This window comes from Leucoraja erinacea, chromosome 6, assembly GCF_028641065.1.
Source record: "Leucoraja erinacea ecotype New England chromosome 6, Leri_hhj_1, whole genome shotgun sequence".
Taxonomy (NCBI): Eukaryota; Metazoa; Chordata; class Chondrichthyes; order Rajiformes; family Rajidae; genus Leucoraja; species Leucoraja erinaceus.
In genome coordinates, this window is record NC_073382.1 from 44,577,323 (window position 1) to 44,594,074 (window position 16,752).

General features: G+C 39.1%; 2 protein-coding genes across 2 annotated transcripts in view; one reads left to right on the top strand and one right to left on the bottom strand.

The window, feature by feature from the left end:
• The first annotated feature begins 3,088 nt into the window (after positions 1 to 3,088).
• n4bp2l2 (NEDD4 binding protein 2-like 2) lies at positions 3,089 to 11,021 on the top strand. Its single transcript, XM_055636858.1, has 5 exons — positions 3,089 to 3,290; positions 4,676 to 4,803; positions 4,915 to 5,003; positions 7,115 to 7,191; positions 10,042 to 11,021. Exons 1-5 carry the CDS (start codon positions 3,133 to 3,135, stop codon positions 10,154 to 10,156), a joined length of 567 nt encoding a protein of 188 aa, XP_055492833.1. The 5' UTR covers positions 3,089 to 3,132; the 3' UTR covers positions 10,157 to 11,021.
• Positions 11,022 to 13,803: 2,782 nt separating this feature from the next.
• Positions 13,804 to 16,752, bottom strand: part of brca2 (BRCA2 DNA repair associated) — a 71,126-nt gene continuing 68,177 nt past the window's right edge. Inside the window, 1 exon segment of the mRNA XM_055636859.1 lies at positions 13,804 to 15,133. Coding sequence (XP_055492834.1) covers positions 14,495 to 15,133 — 639 coding nt within the window. The 3' untranslated portion in view covers positions 13,804 to 14,494.

A 16,752-nucleotide genomic window follows, 5' to 3' on the forward strand; every position in this document is an offset into this window, starting at 1 on the left:
ATCTTATATAGTATCAATGAGAAAGATTATCAAGCTGAACCTTCTCAACTATTATTACAAGCCAGGTGCTTTTAAAAAGTAATGCTCGAGTTAAAACAATAGATTGGTAGCCACAAACTACTGGAGTAACTCAGCGGGACAGGCAGCATCTTTAGAGAGAAGGAATGGGTGACGTTTTGTGTTGAGACCATTCTTCTGGCTGATCTGAACAATGGATTGGTAGCAATGGTTGAAGTTCTTTTGGCTTATTTTTGGGAAGTGTCGTATATCAAAAATGTTTTTTGTAACTTATTTTGAGCTGTAATTTTTGTGTAAAATTGGGATCTGTGATTACCTTTTTAAAGATTCATGTTAAACATGTGATTGAAAGCTCTAAAGCAGCTTGAATAACAGAATGCAAAAAAACAAGAAATACATGTATAAATAGACCATTCGGCGGTCCCTTGTACATCCTCCATTCAGTCAGATTGTGGCTATTCCATTGCCTTTGTGCCACTTTCCTACTATTAACTCCATAAATCCATTGATTTACTTAATGTCCAAAAACTTAGCAATTTATATTCTGAATAAAATTAGTGACTCTGAATTAAATGTCAGGGAGTACAACTCTACTTTGTACAATGTTTCCTCATAATTTAACCCTTAGAATCTAGATAACATTTTGAAAAATCTGCCCACGTTTTCTACAAGGATAATGCATTCAAAGCTGTTTCAAATCTCCAATGCTGCTCTCCCCTTTCAAGTGGATGTAACATATCCAATTGCATATCTGGGAGTTTTCTTAGTGCCTGCTCAATATTCTTCATTCTACATCATTATAAAAGTTTACTTATCACATAACTCGTTGCTATACATGACCCCTTGCAAATCAGCCTTCATATGTTCCCATTTTTCATCAGTGACAACAGTTCAAAAAAAGTTTCTAATTGCACATTGGAATACCTAGAAGTTGTGAAAAGTGCAATATAAATGTGTATTTTCTCTTTAAATGATTTATTATTTTTTTCAGAAAATCTTATTTACCTACATTTTAAATATTCTAGTAAAAAATGTATAAAGGAATATTGAGATGCCCTTAATAGAAATGTCATCCCTGCTTTTCATCTTGTACCAAAGTAGTATCAAAGCAAAATACTAGAAATTTCACCTTTTCAGCTCTTTTATGATACTGTAGTCCTCAAGGCCACTGGTAAAAATAGCTAAATGTCCCTTATCGTATTTGAAAATGAACATTTTGAGAGTATCTATAAATGCAGTTGCACATTTGAAAGTGAAAATATGAATTATTGTAAATATTTAGAACAGTGAATTTTTTATCTGCTTTAATGCTAAAGGATGTATGAAACATAATGGTTTTCCCAAGTTAATCAAGTTGGCTTTTGGATTTATATATTTTTTGACTGGCGCTGTCACTGAAAAGCATTGACACAGATTTCAGGTTACCAGGTGGGTTGATACAATTAGAATTCCTGATGGTTGTGGACATCTCCACAATAGTTATATTGAAGTCATAAGTTATTTACTGACGTTTTCCATTACCATATCATTCATTGCAGTTTACAAGGCTTTAAATTTTGATATAATTGCGGTGAAGAATCTTTCATAATTGGCATTCATTTATGTATGTAAAGAGAAGTGTAAGTTAGAAATATAATAAGATTGATTTCATTTTTGTACAAAAATTTGTTTTAAAAATTGTATTAACTCTAAGGAGTTGTCAATTAAAATGAGAGTAGAACATTCACTCAAAGCATTGTAAATGTTCTGCTAAATGGGAATATACATTTTGTACAAATAAATTTAAGTGTGTTTGTGGATTTATATTGGAAGATAGTTGCAGTAGTTCCAGACGTGAAAAGTAAGCATTATTTTTGCTGCCCAATGGGATGAGAAATTTCAAATCATAAATCATATTTTTAATATTGTTCAGCTTTATAACTTCATTTTCCTACTTTTATCTTTACTACCATTCTTCCCCTTATCCACTCGGCTAGTTGGACAAGGAAAGGAGATGCAACGTGATTAAAATCTTAAAAGCCTTGAAAAAAGTGCCGTAAGGCACGGAAGCAGACCCTTTGGCCCAAGCTGACCAAGATGCCCCATTTATTCAAGTAGCCCATTTCCCTCTAATCCTATCCTGGTAACTGTCCAAGGTAGACACAAAAACTCAGCGGGTGAGGCAGCATCTATGGTGACGTTTCTGGTCGAGACCCTTCTTCAGACCGTCCATATGTCTTTTAAATATAGTAATAACACCTATCTCAACTACCCTCTCTTGGGTACCTTGTTCCCACTTCTCCCTATAGCTAAGGGACTATTACCCTGGGAACATCCTTGTAAATCTGTCATGCAAAGGAACTACAAATGTTGATTTATCACAAAGATACATACAACATGCTGGAATAACTGCGTGTCGGGCAGCAGCTCTGGAGAAAATTGCTAGGTGACATTTGGGGTTGGGATCCTTCGCAAAAATGTACCCTTTCATGGGAAGAGACTGCCAATTATACAGACTGCGGAGGTACAGTTCCCTAAGGCAGTCAATTCTAAGAGTTTGGAAACTGATAAGGCAGGGGAAAAAAGATGTATTGGATTTAAGGTAGACAAAAATGTTGGAGAAACTCAGCGGGTGAAGCAGCATCTATGGAGCGAAGGAAATAGGCAACATTTCGGGTCGAAATCCGACTGACTGAAGAAGGGTCTCGACCCGAAACGTTGCCTATTTCCTTCGCTACATAGATGCTGCCTCACCCGCTGAGTTCCTCCAGCATTTTTGTCTACCTTCGATTTTCCAGCATCTGCAGTTCCTTAAACATCTTGGATTTAAACAGTTTCCGCGACAAAGAAAACTATTTCCATGTAACCTTCCGCATTAATCAGGCACCAACTATCTGCATATCGGTTGCAAGTGAGAATTTCATAGTTCCGTTTCGGGAGCTATGGAATAAAACACTTGGGTCTTCTGTCAAGAACACCGGTGGACTAGCAGTGATTCTACCGCAGTGTAACATTGGCCGCAGCGCTCGACACGTGTTGTGGAGGAACGTGGGCGCGGCACCATCACGTGGGGCGGGGCGGGTCAGGTGGTGTGTGGGTCACGTGCCGCGGGCGGGCGGGCAGGCGGCCGTTGACATGGCGGCTGATCGCCTGGCGTTCTCCCTGCAGCAGCTGAGTCTGCAGCCTCACGGCGCCGGCCGAGGCGGGAGAGCGCGGCCACGCTGCCCGCGTAAGGCCAAGTGTGTGTACTTGCTGAGAGGGCTTCCTGGCTCGGGCAAGTCCACGCTGGCCAGGTTGGTTTGTTTGTCTCCGCATGTTGACCCGGGGCCTGTGAGGCTGCTCCGGCCATGGGGGGGGGACCGGCGGCCACGGCTCCAACAACCGCAGAGTCACCGGGAACCGCGGCTGCTGGAATCACGAGGAAAACCATGGTGGGGAATGCGCAATAATATATACAGCACGGGAACGGGCCCTTCGGCCAAACTCATCCATGCTGACCGCGATGCCCCATTTGGCCCATATCGCTCTAAACCTTTCCTACCCATGTACATGTCTAAATGTCTTATGTTGTTGTAGTATTTGCCTCAACTACCTCTGGGCAGCTCGTTACCCACCACTCTCTGAGTAAAAAAGTTGCCCTTTAAGTTTCTATTAAATATTTCCCCTCTGACCTTTAACCTTAGGGGTCCCATTCCCATGCTGACCTTTCTGCCCTGGGCCTCCTCCACTGTCGGAGGCCCAACACAAATTGGAAGAACAGCACCTCGTATTTCGCTTGGGCAGCTTACAACCCAGCGGTAGAGTTTACTTCTCTAACTTCAAGTAGCCCTTGTTTTCTCTCTCCATCCCACCCCACCCTAGTTCTCAGACTAGTTTCTCTGTCCTGTGTGCCTCCTTGTCACCTTCCCCATAGCTAACAATGAATCATTTTATATTTTCTTGATCATAGTCTGCTTTGAGCTGTCGTTTACATACCTTACCCTACCATATCACTAATCTCCCCCTCCACTGGCTCTCAATCTGAAGAAGAAGGGTCTCGACCTGAAACGTTTTCTCCAGAGATGCTGCCTGTCTCGCTGAGTTACTCCAGCATTTTGTGTCTACCTTCGGTGTTCTACACTCGTACTGATACTGGCTCCGAATGCATCTCTTGTACTCGTATGTGATATTTTGTCAAGTCTTTCCCGTAGTCAACGCTGACCTGACGTGTAAGCACCCTCTGGCTGACATGTGAATGAATGGTGGTATCCCTGAGCAGCAGAAGGCTGACAGATTTTCCTGCTGTGTGTGGTGCAGCTGGATCACCTGTCACAGAGCAGATTTGCACAGAATCTTGTAAACTACATCGTAGTGAGATGGGTCGACAATTTTTGATTAGCTGCCTTGCTTGCGGGTGAGATGATGTCAGTAGCATAGGATTGTGCATTCCAGCAGGTCTGGGCCCTCCCAGTGCCCATGGTCAAGTTGAACACAGCTGGTAAGCCGGCATTTCCAGTTTCAAATGTTAAGTAGAGCAGACACGTTGCTCAGTCTGTCTAATACGACAAACCATCAAGGAAGCAGGTTTATGCAGCATTCTTCTAATTTATTTCTCTTTCTTTCTCTCTCTGCCTCTGTCTCCTTACGCTCTCCTCTCCCTGCCCCCCCCCCCCCCCCAACCATTTTTTTGTTCAACCAGGAATCTTAAATGGCAGTTTCGTGGTGCAGTGATCTTGAGTACGGATGATTATTTCATCAGACAAGATGGGTCATATTTATTTCAGAAGTACTTACTTGATGAAGCTCATGAATGGAACCATGAAAGAGGTGAATACTGAAATTTGGCATCTTGGATTTCTTTTTTGATTGTTACATTTGGAAAAGCTCCAAGTTTACAATACAATCCCTAATCCATTTGTACAATGCATCTGTTTTCAGCCAAGTCGGCCATGAGACAATGGAAATCTCCAATTATTATAGACAATACCAACATTCAAGCGTGGGAAATGAAACCATATGTGGTTATGGTACAATCCAGATTTCAATTAATTTCAATGTAATGTTGACTGATATACTGTGCTTATTACTGAATGTTTTTAGTGTTTGTGATTTGCACAATTGTGCCCTCTAAATGTGACTTCTTTCTCTTTGTTAATTCCAGTTTTATCCTTATTTACAGCAATCTTTGACATTATATTTTAGTAATGGGAATGTTTGCTTAAAAATTTAATTATTGCAATTAACCTTAATTATTTCTTGAATTTGTAAGGACCACTTTTTTTAATGTGTTGGTTTGAATTTTTTACATAACTGACTTTTTCCCTCACAACTAATAGATTTGGTGTGACAGTCTCAAAGTTGTTTGCTACATTTTCTGACAATGTGCTCCAACTTTGGATTTCATCATGAAATCTAGCTGTCGGTGTAATATCACACCAATTCCCAAGTCTAACAGTAATAGGTTAGATTTCGGGATCGGGGCTGAGCTAATTAACTTTTATGTAGGTTACATTAGTTTCTTTAAATATTTAATTTTTCTGAGTATATTTAAGTTCTATTTTAAGTATATTTCAATATTGTTTAGGCATTCTACTTTTTTAATGTTTGGATTCTTTTTGAACACATTTAGAATTTTGTTTTGATGGCTTTGATAGCTGGCTAAGCCATGGGATCTAATTTAGTTAACTATCAAGTTTTTTTTAATGAGCCAGGCTTGTTCTACAACCACCCAGGTCCAAATAATAATAATAATATATTTTATTGTCATTGCAGAGGTACAACGAGATTTGGTATGCAGCTTCCATCCGATGTAATAACTTAATTAGCTAAAAATTTAGACACCCAGAGAGACCAGATTTGAAAAAAGTTAAAGCAGTATAAAGTGCAAATAGGTCTGTGCCGGGTTGATGTGCGACATGACCACCCGAGGGAGACAGTTCATGGGGGAGGGGGGGATGGGGGGGACTCGGCAGGGCTGGTTCAGAGCAGCTATAGCTCTGGGGATGAAGCTGTTCCTAAGTCTGAAGGTGCGGGCGTAGAAGGCCTTGTAACGTCTGCCGGATGGTAGAAGTTCAAACAGACTATTGAAAGGGTGTGAGGAGTCTTTGTGAATGCTGATGGCCTTCCTGAGGCACCGTGTATTGTAGATGCCCTCCAAGGCTGGTAGCTGTGTCCCAATTATCTTCTGCGCTCTGTGGACACCCAGCTGAAGAGCTCTCCTTTCCGCTGAGATACTACACAGAGATGCCATATGTTAGGATGCTCTCTGTGGTGCAGCGGTAGAAGGTTGTCAGCAGCTGTTGGGGCAGACCAGTCTTTTTCAGTGTTCTCAGGAAGAACAGTCGTTGCTGCGCCTTCTTGACCAGCGCAGCGGTGTTGGTGGACCATGTGAGGTCCTCTGAAATGTGTGTGCCCAGAAACTTAAACCTGGACACTCCACACTAGATTGGAGCGTATTCCCCATTATGTGTCCTTCTGAAGTTGATAATCAGCTCCTTGGTCTTGGAGGTGTTTAGGGACAGGATGTTATCTGAGCACCAGTCAGCCAGGTTCTGCACCTCCCCTGGCACCTTGACTGGCACCTTGACTGGCACAAGGAGCTTCCACTTTTCAGAACCTCAACAATAAGAATCAAACTTTGTCTAGTATCACAACTTGACGTGGTTGGGAGCATTTTAAAACAAGTGCTGATATTTTGTACAATAACAAGTTAAGGCACTACTTTGAGCAACTTAAATTCTGAAATACTTTCAAGATAGTAAAATTCAATAAAACATAAGTGTTCAACTGTAGAGGGGTAATGCAAAATAGTTTATAGATGTAGTTATTTATTTCTGTATTCAGCTCTTGTAATTGAGACGTTATAGCTGGTTATTGCATAAGGGTCTCGTGGAACTGTATGAAGTCATGACAGTGTAATTCAAGCATATTACTTTTTCTGTGTTTGTTGGTTATTTCCTGGCAAGTGTATTACATTGCAGTGTGAGCAATAACATGCAACAGAAAAAATCAAAATATAAATTATTTTCTTTTCAAATTGATTTTTTAAAACATATTTTAGGTGGAAATGTGACTAAAATTCAGTATTAGATTAGTTCTCTAGATTTTAAACCTAGGATTAATGTTTTGTCATCAACAGGCACAACAGAACGGTTATGAGGTGAAATTCAGAGAACCAGACACACCGTGGAAATTTGATGTTAGAAAACTGACCAGGTTTAACGCTTTTGATCACTTCACGTGTCAGAATAGCACTTGTGTTATATGAAAATAGCACAGACAATTCCAAGTTTTTATAATGCACAGAGGAAGGACATAAAGTTATCAAAGTTAATGTCATCATCTATAGAATCTGGTTATATCTTCTAAAGAGGTCTGCATCATTGTGTCCAGAAAAGGTTTTTTTTTTAAATTTAGTCATAGGCACTAGTTTTAGGAATGAATTCCACCATCCTATAATTATATGTATCATGGTTTATTTGTTTTAATCTTTTTGCATATAATCTTGAATCAATGGATTTTTGCTCCAGATTGTTGAAGCTGTCTACTTTACCTGTTGTCTCCCTTTCAATTTACAAATATTTCTATAATATTCTCCCATTATCTGTTCTAACAGTTGTAATTAACGTTTCAACATTTTTTCGTCCTGCTCAACTATTTTTTAATATTTAGCTTTTATGTCATGCTGTCACAGAATCATAGAATGTTCTGCTATTTGGCCCATCATATCTACGCAGAAAAGGTTATGGCAACTAGTGGTTTAAAAAGAAAGGTGATTAATCATTCTGTAGGTAGCAATGTAGGTTACAACACATCAAGTGATTCTTAAGGTACTTATTTCCTGCCATGAATTTATTTTTCTTCAGTAATGCAATTATTGGATGACTTACAAACTCCCAGCATTCAAGCAACAATGATTTGTTTTCTCTCAGTTCTTCTCTCATTTTTTAACCTAATTTTTGTGACCTCTGGTTATTTTATTTTTTTTGCACAGGATGATGATTCTAAACCATCCCTTTAGACATATCATTTTTATGTGCCATTGTTAAATCTCCCCATGGTTTCCTTTTAAAAATAAATGATAGGAATAATGTTGTCAAGCTGGAAAGGGTACAGAGAAGATTTACGAGGATGTTGCCAGGACTAGATGTTCTGGGCCATAGGATGAGGTTGAGTAGACTGGGTCTCTATTTCTTCGAACGCAGGAGGATGAGGCGTGATCTTATAGAGGTGTACAAAATCATGATAGGAATAGATCGAGTAGATGCATAGAGTTTCTTGCCCTGAGTATGTGAATCGAGGACCGCAGGACATAGATTTAAGGTGATGGGGAAAAGATTTAATAGGAATCTGAGGGGTAACTTTTTCACACGAAGGGTGGTGTGTGTATGGTACAAGCTGCTAGACATTAGGCTATTTGGCCCACCATGTCTACTCTGCCATTCAATCATGGCTGATCTATCTCTCCCCCCTAATCCCATTCTCCTGCCTTCTCCCCATAACCTCTTACACTTGTACTAATCAAGGCTTTCTACTATCTACCTTGTTTATGCTCCTCAGAATTTTACATATTGTTATCAAGCCATCATGCAGTCAGCTCCGTTCCATCGAAAACAAACGCGGCCTGTCTCCGTATAACTGAAACATTCCATCCCAACAAACATTCTGGTTAATCTCTTGCTCTTGTTCTATACTTTCAATTATCTTATCTCTCCTGCTACCTTTAAGAATCGGTATGTAATCCAAGGCCACTCTTCTCAGGGTGTATTATTCTGGACTGTTTATTTGTCCCTTGCATTGTTTGCACTTCCTAAATGCAAGTCCCTGAATTCAATTTATAAAGTCATCCAGCATGGAAACGGGACCTTCAGCCCAACTTGCACATGCCGACCAAAATGCCTCTTCTTAGCTAGTTCCACCTGCTATGTTTGGCCCATATCCCTCTAAACCTTTCCTATCCATGTACTGTCCAAGTGTCTTTTAAATTTGCTAATTTTTTTTGCTGATTTAATTAATTTGTTGATATATTCCTGAAGTCCACATAATTATTTATGCTATTAACTATAAGGCTACTTTTTGCATAATCTAAAAATGTCCTAATCATGTTCTCTGCATTTAGGTTTACATTTTTATTTAATATTTTTAGTTGAAACAAACCTTCAAACTCTTAAATTATTTATCCACATTTGTTTATTTATTTTAGCAGCATAGTGGCACAGCTACTTGTGGTAGACCCCCCCCCCCCCCCAAACCCGGTTCAATCCTGACCTTGGCTGCTGTCTGTGTGTAGTTTGTATGCTCCCCCTGTGACTGTGGGTTTACTCTTGGTGTCCCAGTTCCCTCACACATCGTAAAGACGTGCTGGGTGGTAGATTAATTGGCCATTGTAAATTATCCCAATTGGTAGAATGTGGGAGGAATACATGAGAATGTGGGGAGAATCAAAACATTGGATTAGTGTTTGATAAATCTACTGGGGTTTATTTAAAGTTATAACTGGTAGAATAGCTACGGGCAAACCTGAGGATGTGCTGTATTTGAATTTTAAGAAGCCCTTTGCAGTTCTAAAAGAAATTGGCTTGCAAAAATAAAAGCACATGGGATTTGGCAGTGTTCATGAAATTAATTGTGTTAAGTTTTGCAATTTTCCATGGTGGTATCTCATCTGTCAAACTCCAGGATGCTGCCCAATGTCATCGCCACTGAAATATTGTATGTTCATAAGTATTTAACATCTTACCTGAAGGATGACGTGATAAACCAGTAATCCTCTGTTGTTGCATGAATTGTAGAGATATTACATGCTTAGGTAGACACAAAATGCTGGTTTAGTAACTCAGCAGGACAGGCAGCATCTCTGAAGAGAAGGAATGGGTGACTTTTCGGGTCAAGACCCTTCTAGCTAGGAAATTTAACACAACGGTGATTGAATTTCTATTGAGGAAATTTAATATGGTTGGTTTTTGCGATCATCTGAGTTTTGATATAATGATTAATGAACTTGTTCATTACTCTTCAAGTTTATAGTGGATAGCGTGGTTTTATACATTTTTTGAATATGTGCAGAATAAATACTCATGGTGTTCCAAGAGAGAGAATTGAACGGATGAAAGAACGGTATGAGAGGAACATCACGATTGACAGAGTACTGCGTGCAGAGAAGAGAGTCCACCATAACTGATGCAAAGTTGCCAACTGATTGCTTTCAGAAGAGGAGCGAACAATGACGAGCTTAGCACATGGTGGAATAATGCTAGTTCGGCAAGTCCAGGACAATTCCTAAAGATTGATAATTGCATTTTAATCAGAATGGAAGAAAACTTGCTTTTAAACTAAATTTTCTTTTTTTAAATGTTAACATTTTAGCATAGAAAAGGGTATTGTACTAAAGGTCTTAGAAATGTGACCAACAAACTTTATTCAATAGTGATTTTGTCAAATGCATTTTTGCTAAGTCTTTTGCTGGTCAAAGCTTGAACCAGGAGCTATTACTGCAGACATCTACTCCAAATATTCCAGCAGCTATTTTTGTATCAATATTTGTAAATTGCAGCTACATATGATAATTTGTGATGATATAAATCAGTCTTTTTAATTATTTTTAACATTTTAAATAATTGAATTTAAGGATATAAAAGTCAAACACTTTTATTTCCTCAAGTGTAGATGGACATTGTATCTACAATTATTTTTAATATACTCTTGGGGGTGTTGGCATCACTGGTAATGCTGGCATTTATTGCCCAATTCCCATTGCCCCGAGTAGCAGATGGTAAGTAGTATTCATCTACTGCAATGTTTTGTAGCAGTTTCATACAGTTGAATAGTGTGGTAGGCCAGAGGGCAGTTAATCATATCTAGTATTACATCAGGTTTCCATTCCATAAAGGACTTTAGTGAGCCACTTGGGTTTTAATGACATTGAAGCCTATTGGTGATTTTGAAGCAATTTCCTATTTAATTGATTTTAAAATGTTTACCACTATGTATGTAAGTACGTTTTATATTGTTTTGTGCAAAATTGTAATAAAATAATTGATTTTGTATTTTTGCTGGGCACTTAGTAAGTTATTTCTATTCGAACTCCCATTTTCTTTAGAATAGTGTTCAGATATCATTGAAAACTTTAGTTTTCTGCAGTTGTAAAGATGCAGTCCTTTCCGATTAAATTGATGTCAATATCATGGGGTTTGGGAAAAAATTATTTTAAATCTGTCAATTTTTGATTAGCAAATACATTTCAGAAGATTTTGCACATGCTGCAGATTTTGTGATGAAATGTCACCATGGAGCAACAGGGATGTTGAGAATTTCCTGGATATTTTCCGGGGAGAAGACACTGAGAATTCAGAATAACAATTAACCATCTGCAAAGGCAGGAATGTTTAAGTGCAATTCTCAAATTAGTACTAGAAAATCATATGGTGACAACGACTTGGAGTCATGGGTGATGTTTGGGGTTGGAACCCTTCTACAGTCTGAAGACATGAATAGGAAAGATTTAAAGGGATATGGGCCAAATGTGGGCAGACAGAATGAGTATAGATGTATTGGTCAGCAGGAGCTAGCTGGGCCAAAGGGCTTCATTTTGTGCTCTATGACAAGGGGTGATTTACACAGGCCTGCAAATCTGCACATCTTTGGGATGTGGCAGAAAACCAGAGTACCCGGAGGAGAACCACGCAGGCACAGGAGGAACATGCAGATTCCAAACACCCACAGTCAGGATTGAACCTCGGCCTCCGGTGTTATGAGAGGTAGCAGCTCAACCAGCTGCATCACTGTGCTGTATTTTGCACCTATCCACTGTTCCATATAAGAATCACCTTCTTGGAGAAGAAATTGGCCCTCAGATCTTTTATAAATCTCTCACCCCTCACCTTAAACCTGTCCTCTAGTTTTGGACTACTTTACCCTAGGGGAAAGACTGACCATTTTACCTCATTTCCATACCAACCTTTCTATCCTTGACTGCCTCCATTGCCAGAGTGAGACCATACACAAATTGGATATCCATGGCCCTTCATATTCCACTTGCGTGGCTTGCAGCCCATCAGTAGGAACACTGAATTTGCCATTTTTAAGTTCTACATACCCTATCTCTTTTCACTGCCTACCCATTTTCTCCCACTGTCTCATCCATCACATCACTCCTTTCTCCTCTGTACACTTGTCCCTCATCCACAAGCCTCCATTTTCCCTTTGGTCACCTTCCACATATATCCCTTGGAAGCGCACACCAACAGATTAACAAAATTAAAATTGAATCTGAGATTCAGGAACAGCTTCTTCCCCTCTGCTATCGGGCTTCTGAATGGTCCTTCCATAAGTTAGGGTACTGTCCGATTCACCTCTACCCCATTGTAGACATTGGAACTGATGTGCTACATTGCTGAGAACTAAATTCTGCACTCTCTTCCCTGTTGTTCTACCTATTGTACTTGAGTTTGACGATTGTATTTATATATGGTATCTGATTGAATAGCATGCTTTCACTGTACCTCAGTACATGTGACAATAAGCCTAACCCCCCCCCCCCCCCTCTTATCTTTACACTTGATTCCTCTTCCCTCCTTATCTACGACCCTTTCGTTTCTTACCTCTAGCCCAGGGGTTCCCAACCTTTTTTGTCCCATTTACCCCTGGAAACTTTAATAGCACATAACAATGTTATTTCACTTATTTATGAAAAGATACCAGTATACCAGAAACAAACAGAGTCAGTCAATGAGACAAAATATGTACAAATCCAGAATCAACAAATTTACCCTCTGGGTAGGTAAAATGTACCCCCTGTGGGTATATTTACCCCCAGCTGGGAACCCTTGCTCTAGCCTTTGTCACTTAACTCCACCCAACCATCTATCCTCACCTGTGTTCACCTGTCAGGCTCTGATATATTTCTCAACTCTACCTAATTACTAATGGCTTATCTTAATGTTAACATTGGCAAAAGCTTTGGGATGACACTTTAAAAACTTTTTTTTTAAATTTAGATGCTGATAAAGTGGAACATGATGGGCTTTCATATTTAAATATTGTTGCTTTTTTTCTTTATCAATGCTTTGACATTTACAATATTTAAATATTCTACCTACCATGTGGAATTATGTTGCCAAATACTATTTTAAGATAAACTATTTTAACAACACTAGTGGAAAAATCTCCATGAAGTCACATTCAGTCACTTCTGATTCCCATGGTTTCAGTCTGCAAAGTCTGGATGAATTAGCCCCAAGTAAAAGCAAAAGATGTTTTGCAGTCTGACATTTTCTCTGCAGATAGGTCATGATTCATCAATGTTAAAGATTTGTCATGCTGTCTTAACAACCTATGATTTTATTTCCCACACATCTGAAATTAATTGTGCTGCTTTATCAGCACTAGTAGCCTTGCCACAATTTTCTATGGTTCTTTATTGAAGATACAGTGAAATTTGTTTTTTTTTCCCCTACAATTCAGTAAAATCTTACTATACATACAAGAGTGCAAAAATAGTAGATTATACTGAGGCAGTATGCAAGAGTTGCCACATTTCTGGCATCATCTTGCATCCTTCAAGTTACAAAGTTTGCATTATGAAAATAAACTTAAACCTTAAATCTTTTAAGCCAACCGTGACTAGCTACAAATTTAGTTTCTGGACCATCATGCTTCCCTTTCAAGTCATAGACCTGTATAGTGTGGAAAAAAATGCATTTTTGGCTGACTGGAATAGTCCCATATGCCTGTACTTTGCCCATAATCCACTAAAACCCTTCCAATCTGTATTGGAATAGACTTGTAGCTCTAACTTGGATCGTCATTAGGCCAAGCAGTGTGCGCTTCGGAATTGGATCTTCTAGATCAATGTGTCTGCAATTAAGACATTGAATACTATTCACTCAATTCAAGAATGTTTAATTACATAATTCCCACACATGAAGAATATATATATATTAAGTTTATTTAACCGTGGTCATTCTTACATTGACAAATAACTCAATTTACAAAATTTCTAAACATATTAATTGCGAGCAGCAACAATGCATGGATTAAACTTATATCCAAATAATCACCCTCTGAACAAGTGTCTGTCCAAGTGCAATGTAAACAGTACAACATCAAATATTTTTGCCACCATCAGTTTCTTATTTCCTTAGGTTTTCTTTTAATAATAATCCCATTTGTTATAAATATCTATATACTTATACTTCAATATTACTATTGCTTGCTGGTATTTCATCACTTTCCGACTGGCTGATAACTTTACTTGAATGCGTTGTATTAGCTTTACATTTGTCTTCTTTTGATCCAACAGATGGGCTTTTATCTGGTGAAGCACTAACTGTTTCAAGTTCAGTTTCAAGACAAATGTTTGTTTCAAAGGGCAGGATTATTAGAACCCACAATTTGTGCCTTTCTCTTGTTTTGTGCAACACTCACACCTAGAACTTGCACAATTGACATTTACAAGCTCAACCACTTGGGAAACTTTGCTTCCAAGGTCATTATTAAAATAATTAGCAGTTTGTAGCATTTAGGTAAATTCTGTCATTTGGACAACTTGGGACTTTTCAACCTTTCTGTTGTCCTTACCATGAGCGCATTCTTCATAAAGTGCTTGTGTATTTATCATTGCAAGTTCTTCATCTGTAACCCAGTTGTCTTCAACCATTTTGGAAATCTGTGTCCCAAGATAATTCTTAACATTTTTGGGTAATAAGGTATGGTCTTTTGAACTGATTTGTGCCCCTGTAAGTTTTTCTTTGTCATTTTCAGCATGCCCATCTACCTTACCTTCAAGAAGTGCTTGAGTATCTATCATTGCAAGTTCCTCATCTGTAACCCAATTATCATCAGCTGTTTTGACAATGTCAGTCTTTTTCAAAGATAATACCTGAGCAAGGTTATTACTGCTGGTTCGAACAACTTCAGCGCTTTGTGGTGTGGCACAACTCCTGGGTGGTCGAAAATCTTTCCGTACAGATGGTGAAATACAATTGGAAAGTTGAGGCAATGGAACAGGAGAAGGAATTCGAGATAAAAGATTAACCCTCTTCTTCTTGAGCTCTGTAACAGAATCGGCCGATGTGATCTTTGCACTGCACAACATAGACTTGGATCCATTTTCTGTAGTTGGTGTCTGTAGCTTTCTTTTAACATTAGATGAAACAAGCTACCAAAAGGGCAAAATTGAAAAAAAAAAAAACATTCATATATTTTCAATGACTGAATCCATGACAGGATTTCTGTTAAGTAATTTGGCAGAATTTGCAGAATCTTTTGCCTTCTATCCTACAACCTAATAAGAACAATTCTCCAGTTAGTTTCTTGTGCACTTCTTAATTTCTTTGCCCGTTTAGAACTTAATATTTTATAATATCTATTAAATAAATTATGTATTCTTGTGATAAAATTAATTTCCATATTTTGCTCAGTTTAGAAATATAAACTATTGGCCTTTCCAATGGCTGCTGGAGTTTACTGCAAAGCAGATGGAAGAGAAAACTTTGAAAATAATTAAAAGCTAGCTGGTAGCTGGACAAAATTGGCAGCTGTCAGCAGTAACCAAAGTCAATAGAGCTCCAAAACACACGTAATCATGTAACCACATAAGAACAGTTCACATTTTAGGAATAAGCCCATCTAATATGGAGCATTAAACATCAAGGAGGCTGTATCTTTTCAACATAAAGACATATCATACTTTGTCTAGTAACAGGACACAGGAGAAACAAGCAATGCACGGGTTTGGACCACAAGGTCAGAGCCTAAATCACAGCAATTTGTCTTGAGTAGATATCCTGTCTCCAATTGTGCAATGGAAGAATCACTATAAATTATTGATTGATTTAGCAGGGCCCCGTAGGCCTTGTATTGTGTTGACAGCATCAGGAGAATGTAGGGACAGATATAAATAAATACAGTATTTCAGGTTGGGACCCTTCTTCAGACTGATGGAGTGGAGGGGAGACTGCTGGTAGCAAAAGTTGAGGGCACTGGGTGGCCAAGAGCTGGCAAATGATAAGTAATAGGTGGGTGGAGGGGTTGATTGACAGATGTGTCCATTGTGGCAGAAAAGAGTGAGGTCGTGATCAGGGCTGGATGTGATAAGTAGTGAAAACAAAGGGATGGAAATGGTGGAATCTGATTAGTATCTTGTTTTCAAGTAGACCAGATATCGCTCTGACATTCTCAAGATGAACCCAACTTCATGGCGAGAAAACCAATTCAGCAATTTCCCTGATTTTCTAAATACAATTTTGATTACTTAAATTAGGCCTACAGATTTTGGAAAGTACGAGTAGTCAAGAAAGCAACAATTAGTAGAAACAAGGAACTGCAGATGCTGGTTTGCACAAAAGGACACAACGTGCTGGAGTAATTCTGGGTCACGCAGCATCACTAGAGAACATGGATTGGTAACGTTTCGGGTTGAGACCCCATTAGATTTGGTAGCTTTTGCATTAATAGCTAATACAGGTGCACAACCTTTTATCCGAAAGCCTTGGGACCAGCCACTTGTCGGATTTCGGACATTTTCGGATTTCCGAATGGAAGATTTTTAGCGTAGATTAGGTAGGTAGCGCAGGCGGCTTGAAAAGTCTTGAGCAGCTGCCTCCATCCAGAGACCGGGAGAATCATTGCATAAATGTTAGTCAGTTAGTTTGGAGGGATTTTATGTGGTGGTGGTGGAGTAGGGGTGAAGGGGGAAACTTTAATTCTTAGTCCCCTACCTGGTCGGCGACTCCCAACCTCGCGGAGCTGGGGGCTCCGTCCGGCCGCGGGCGACGC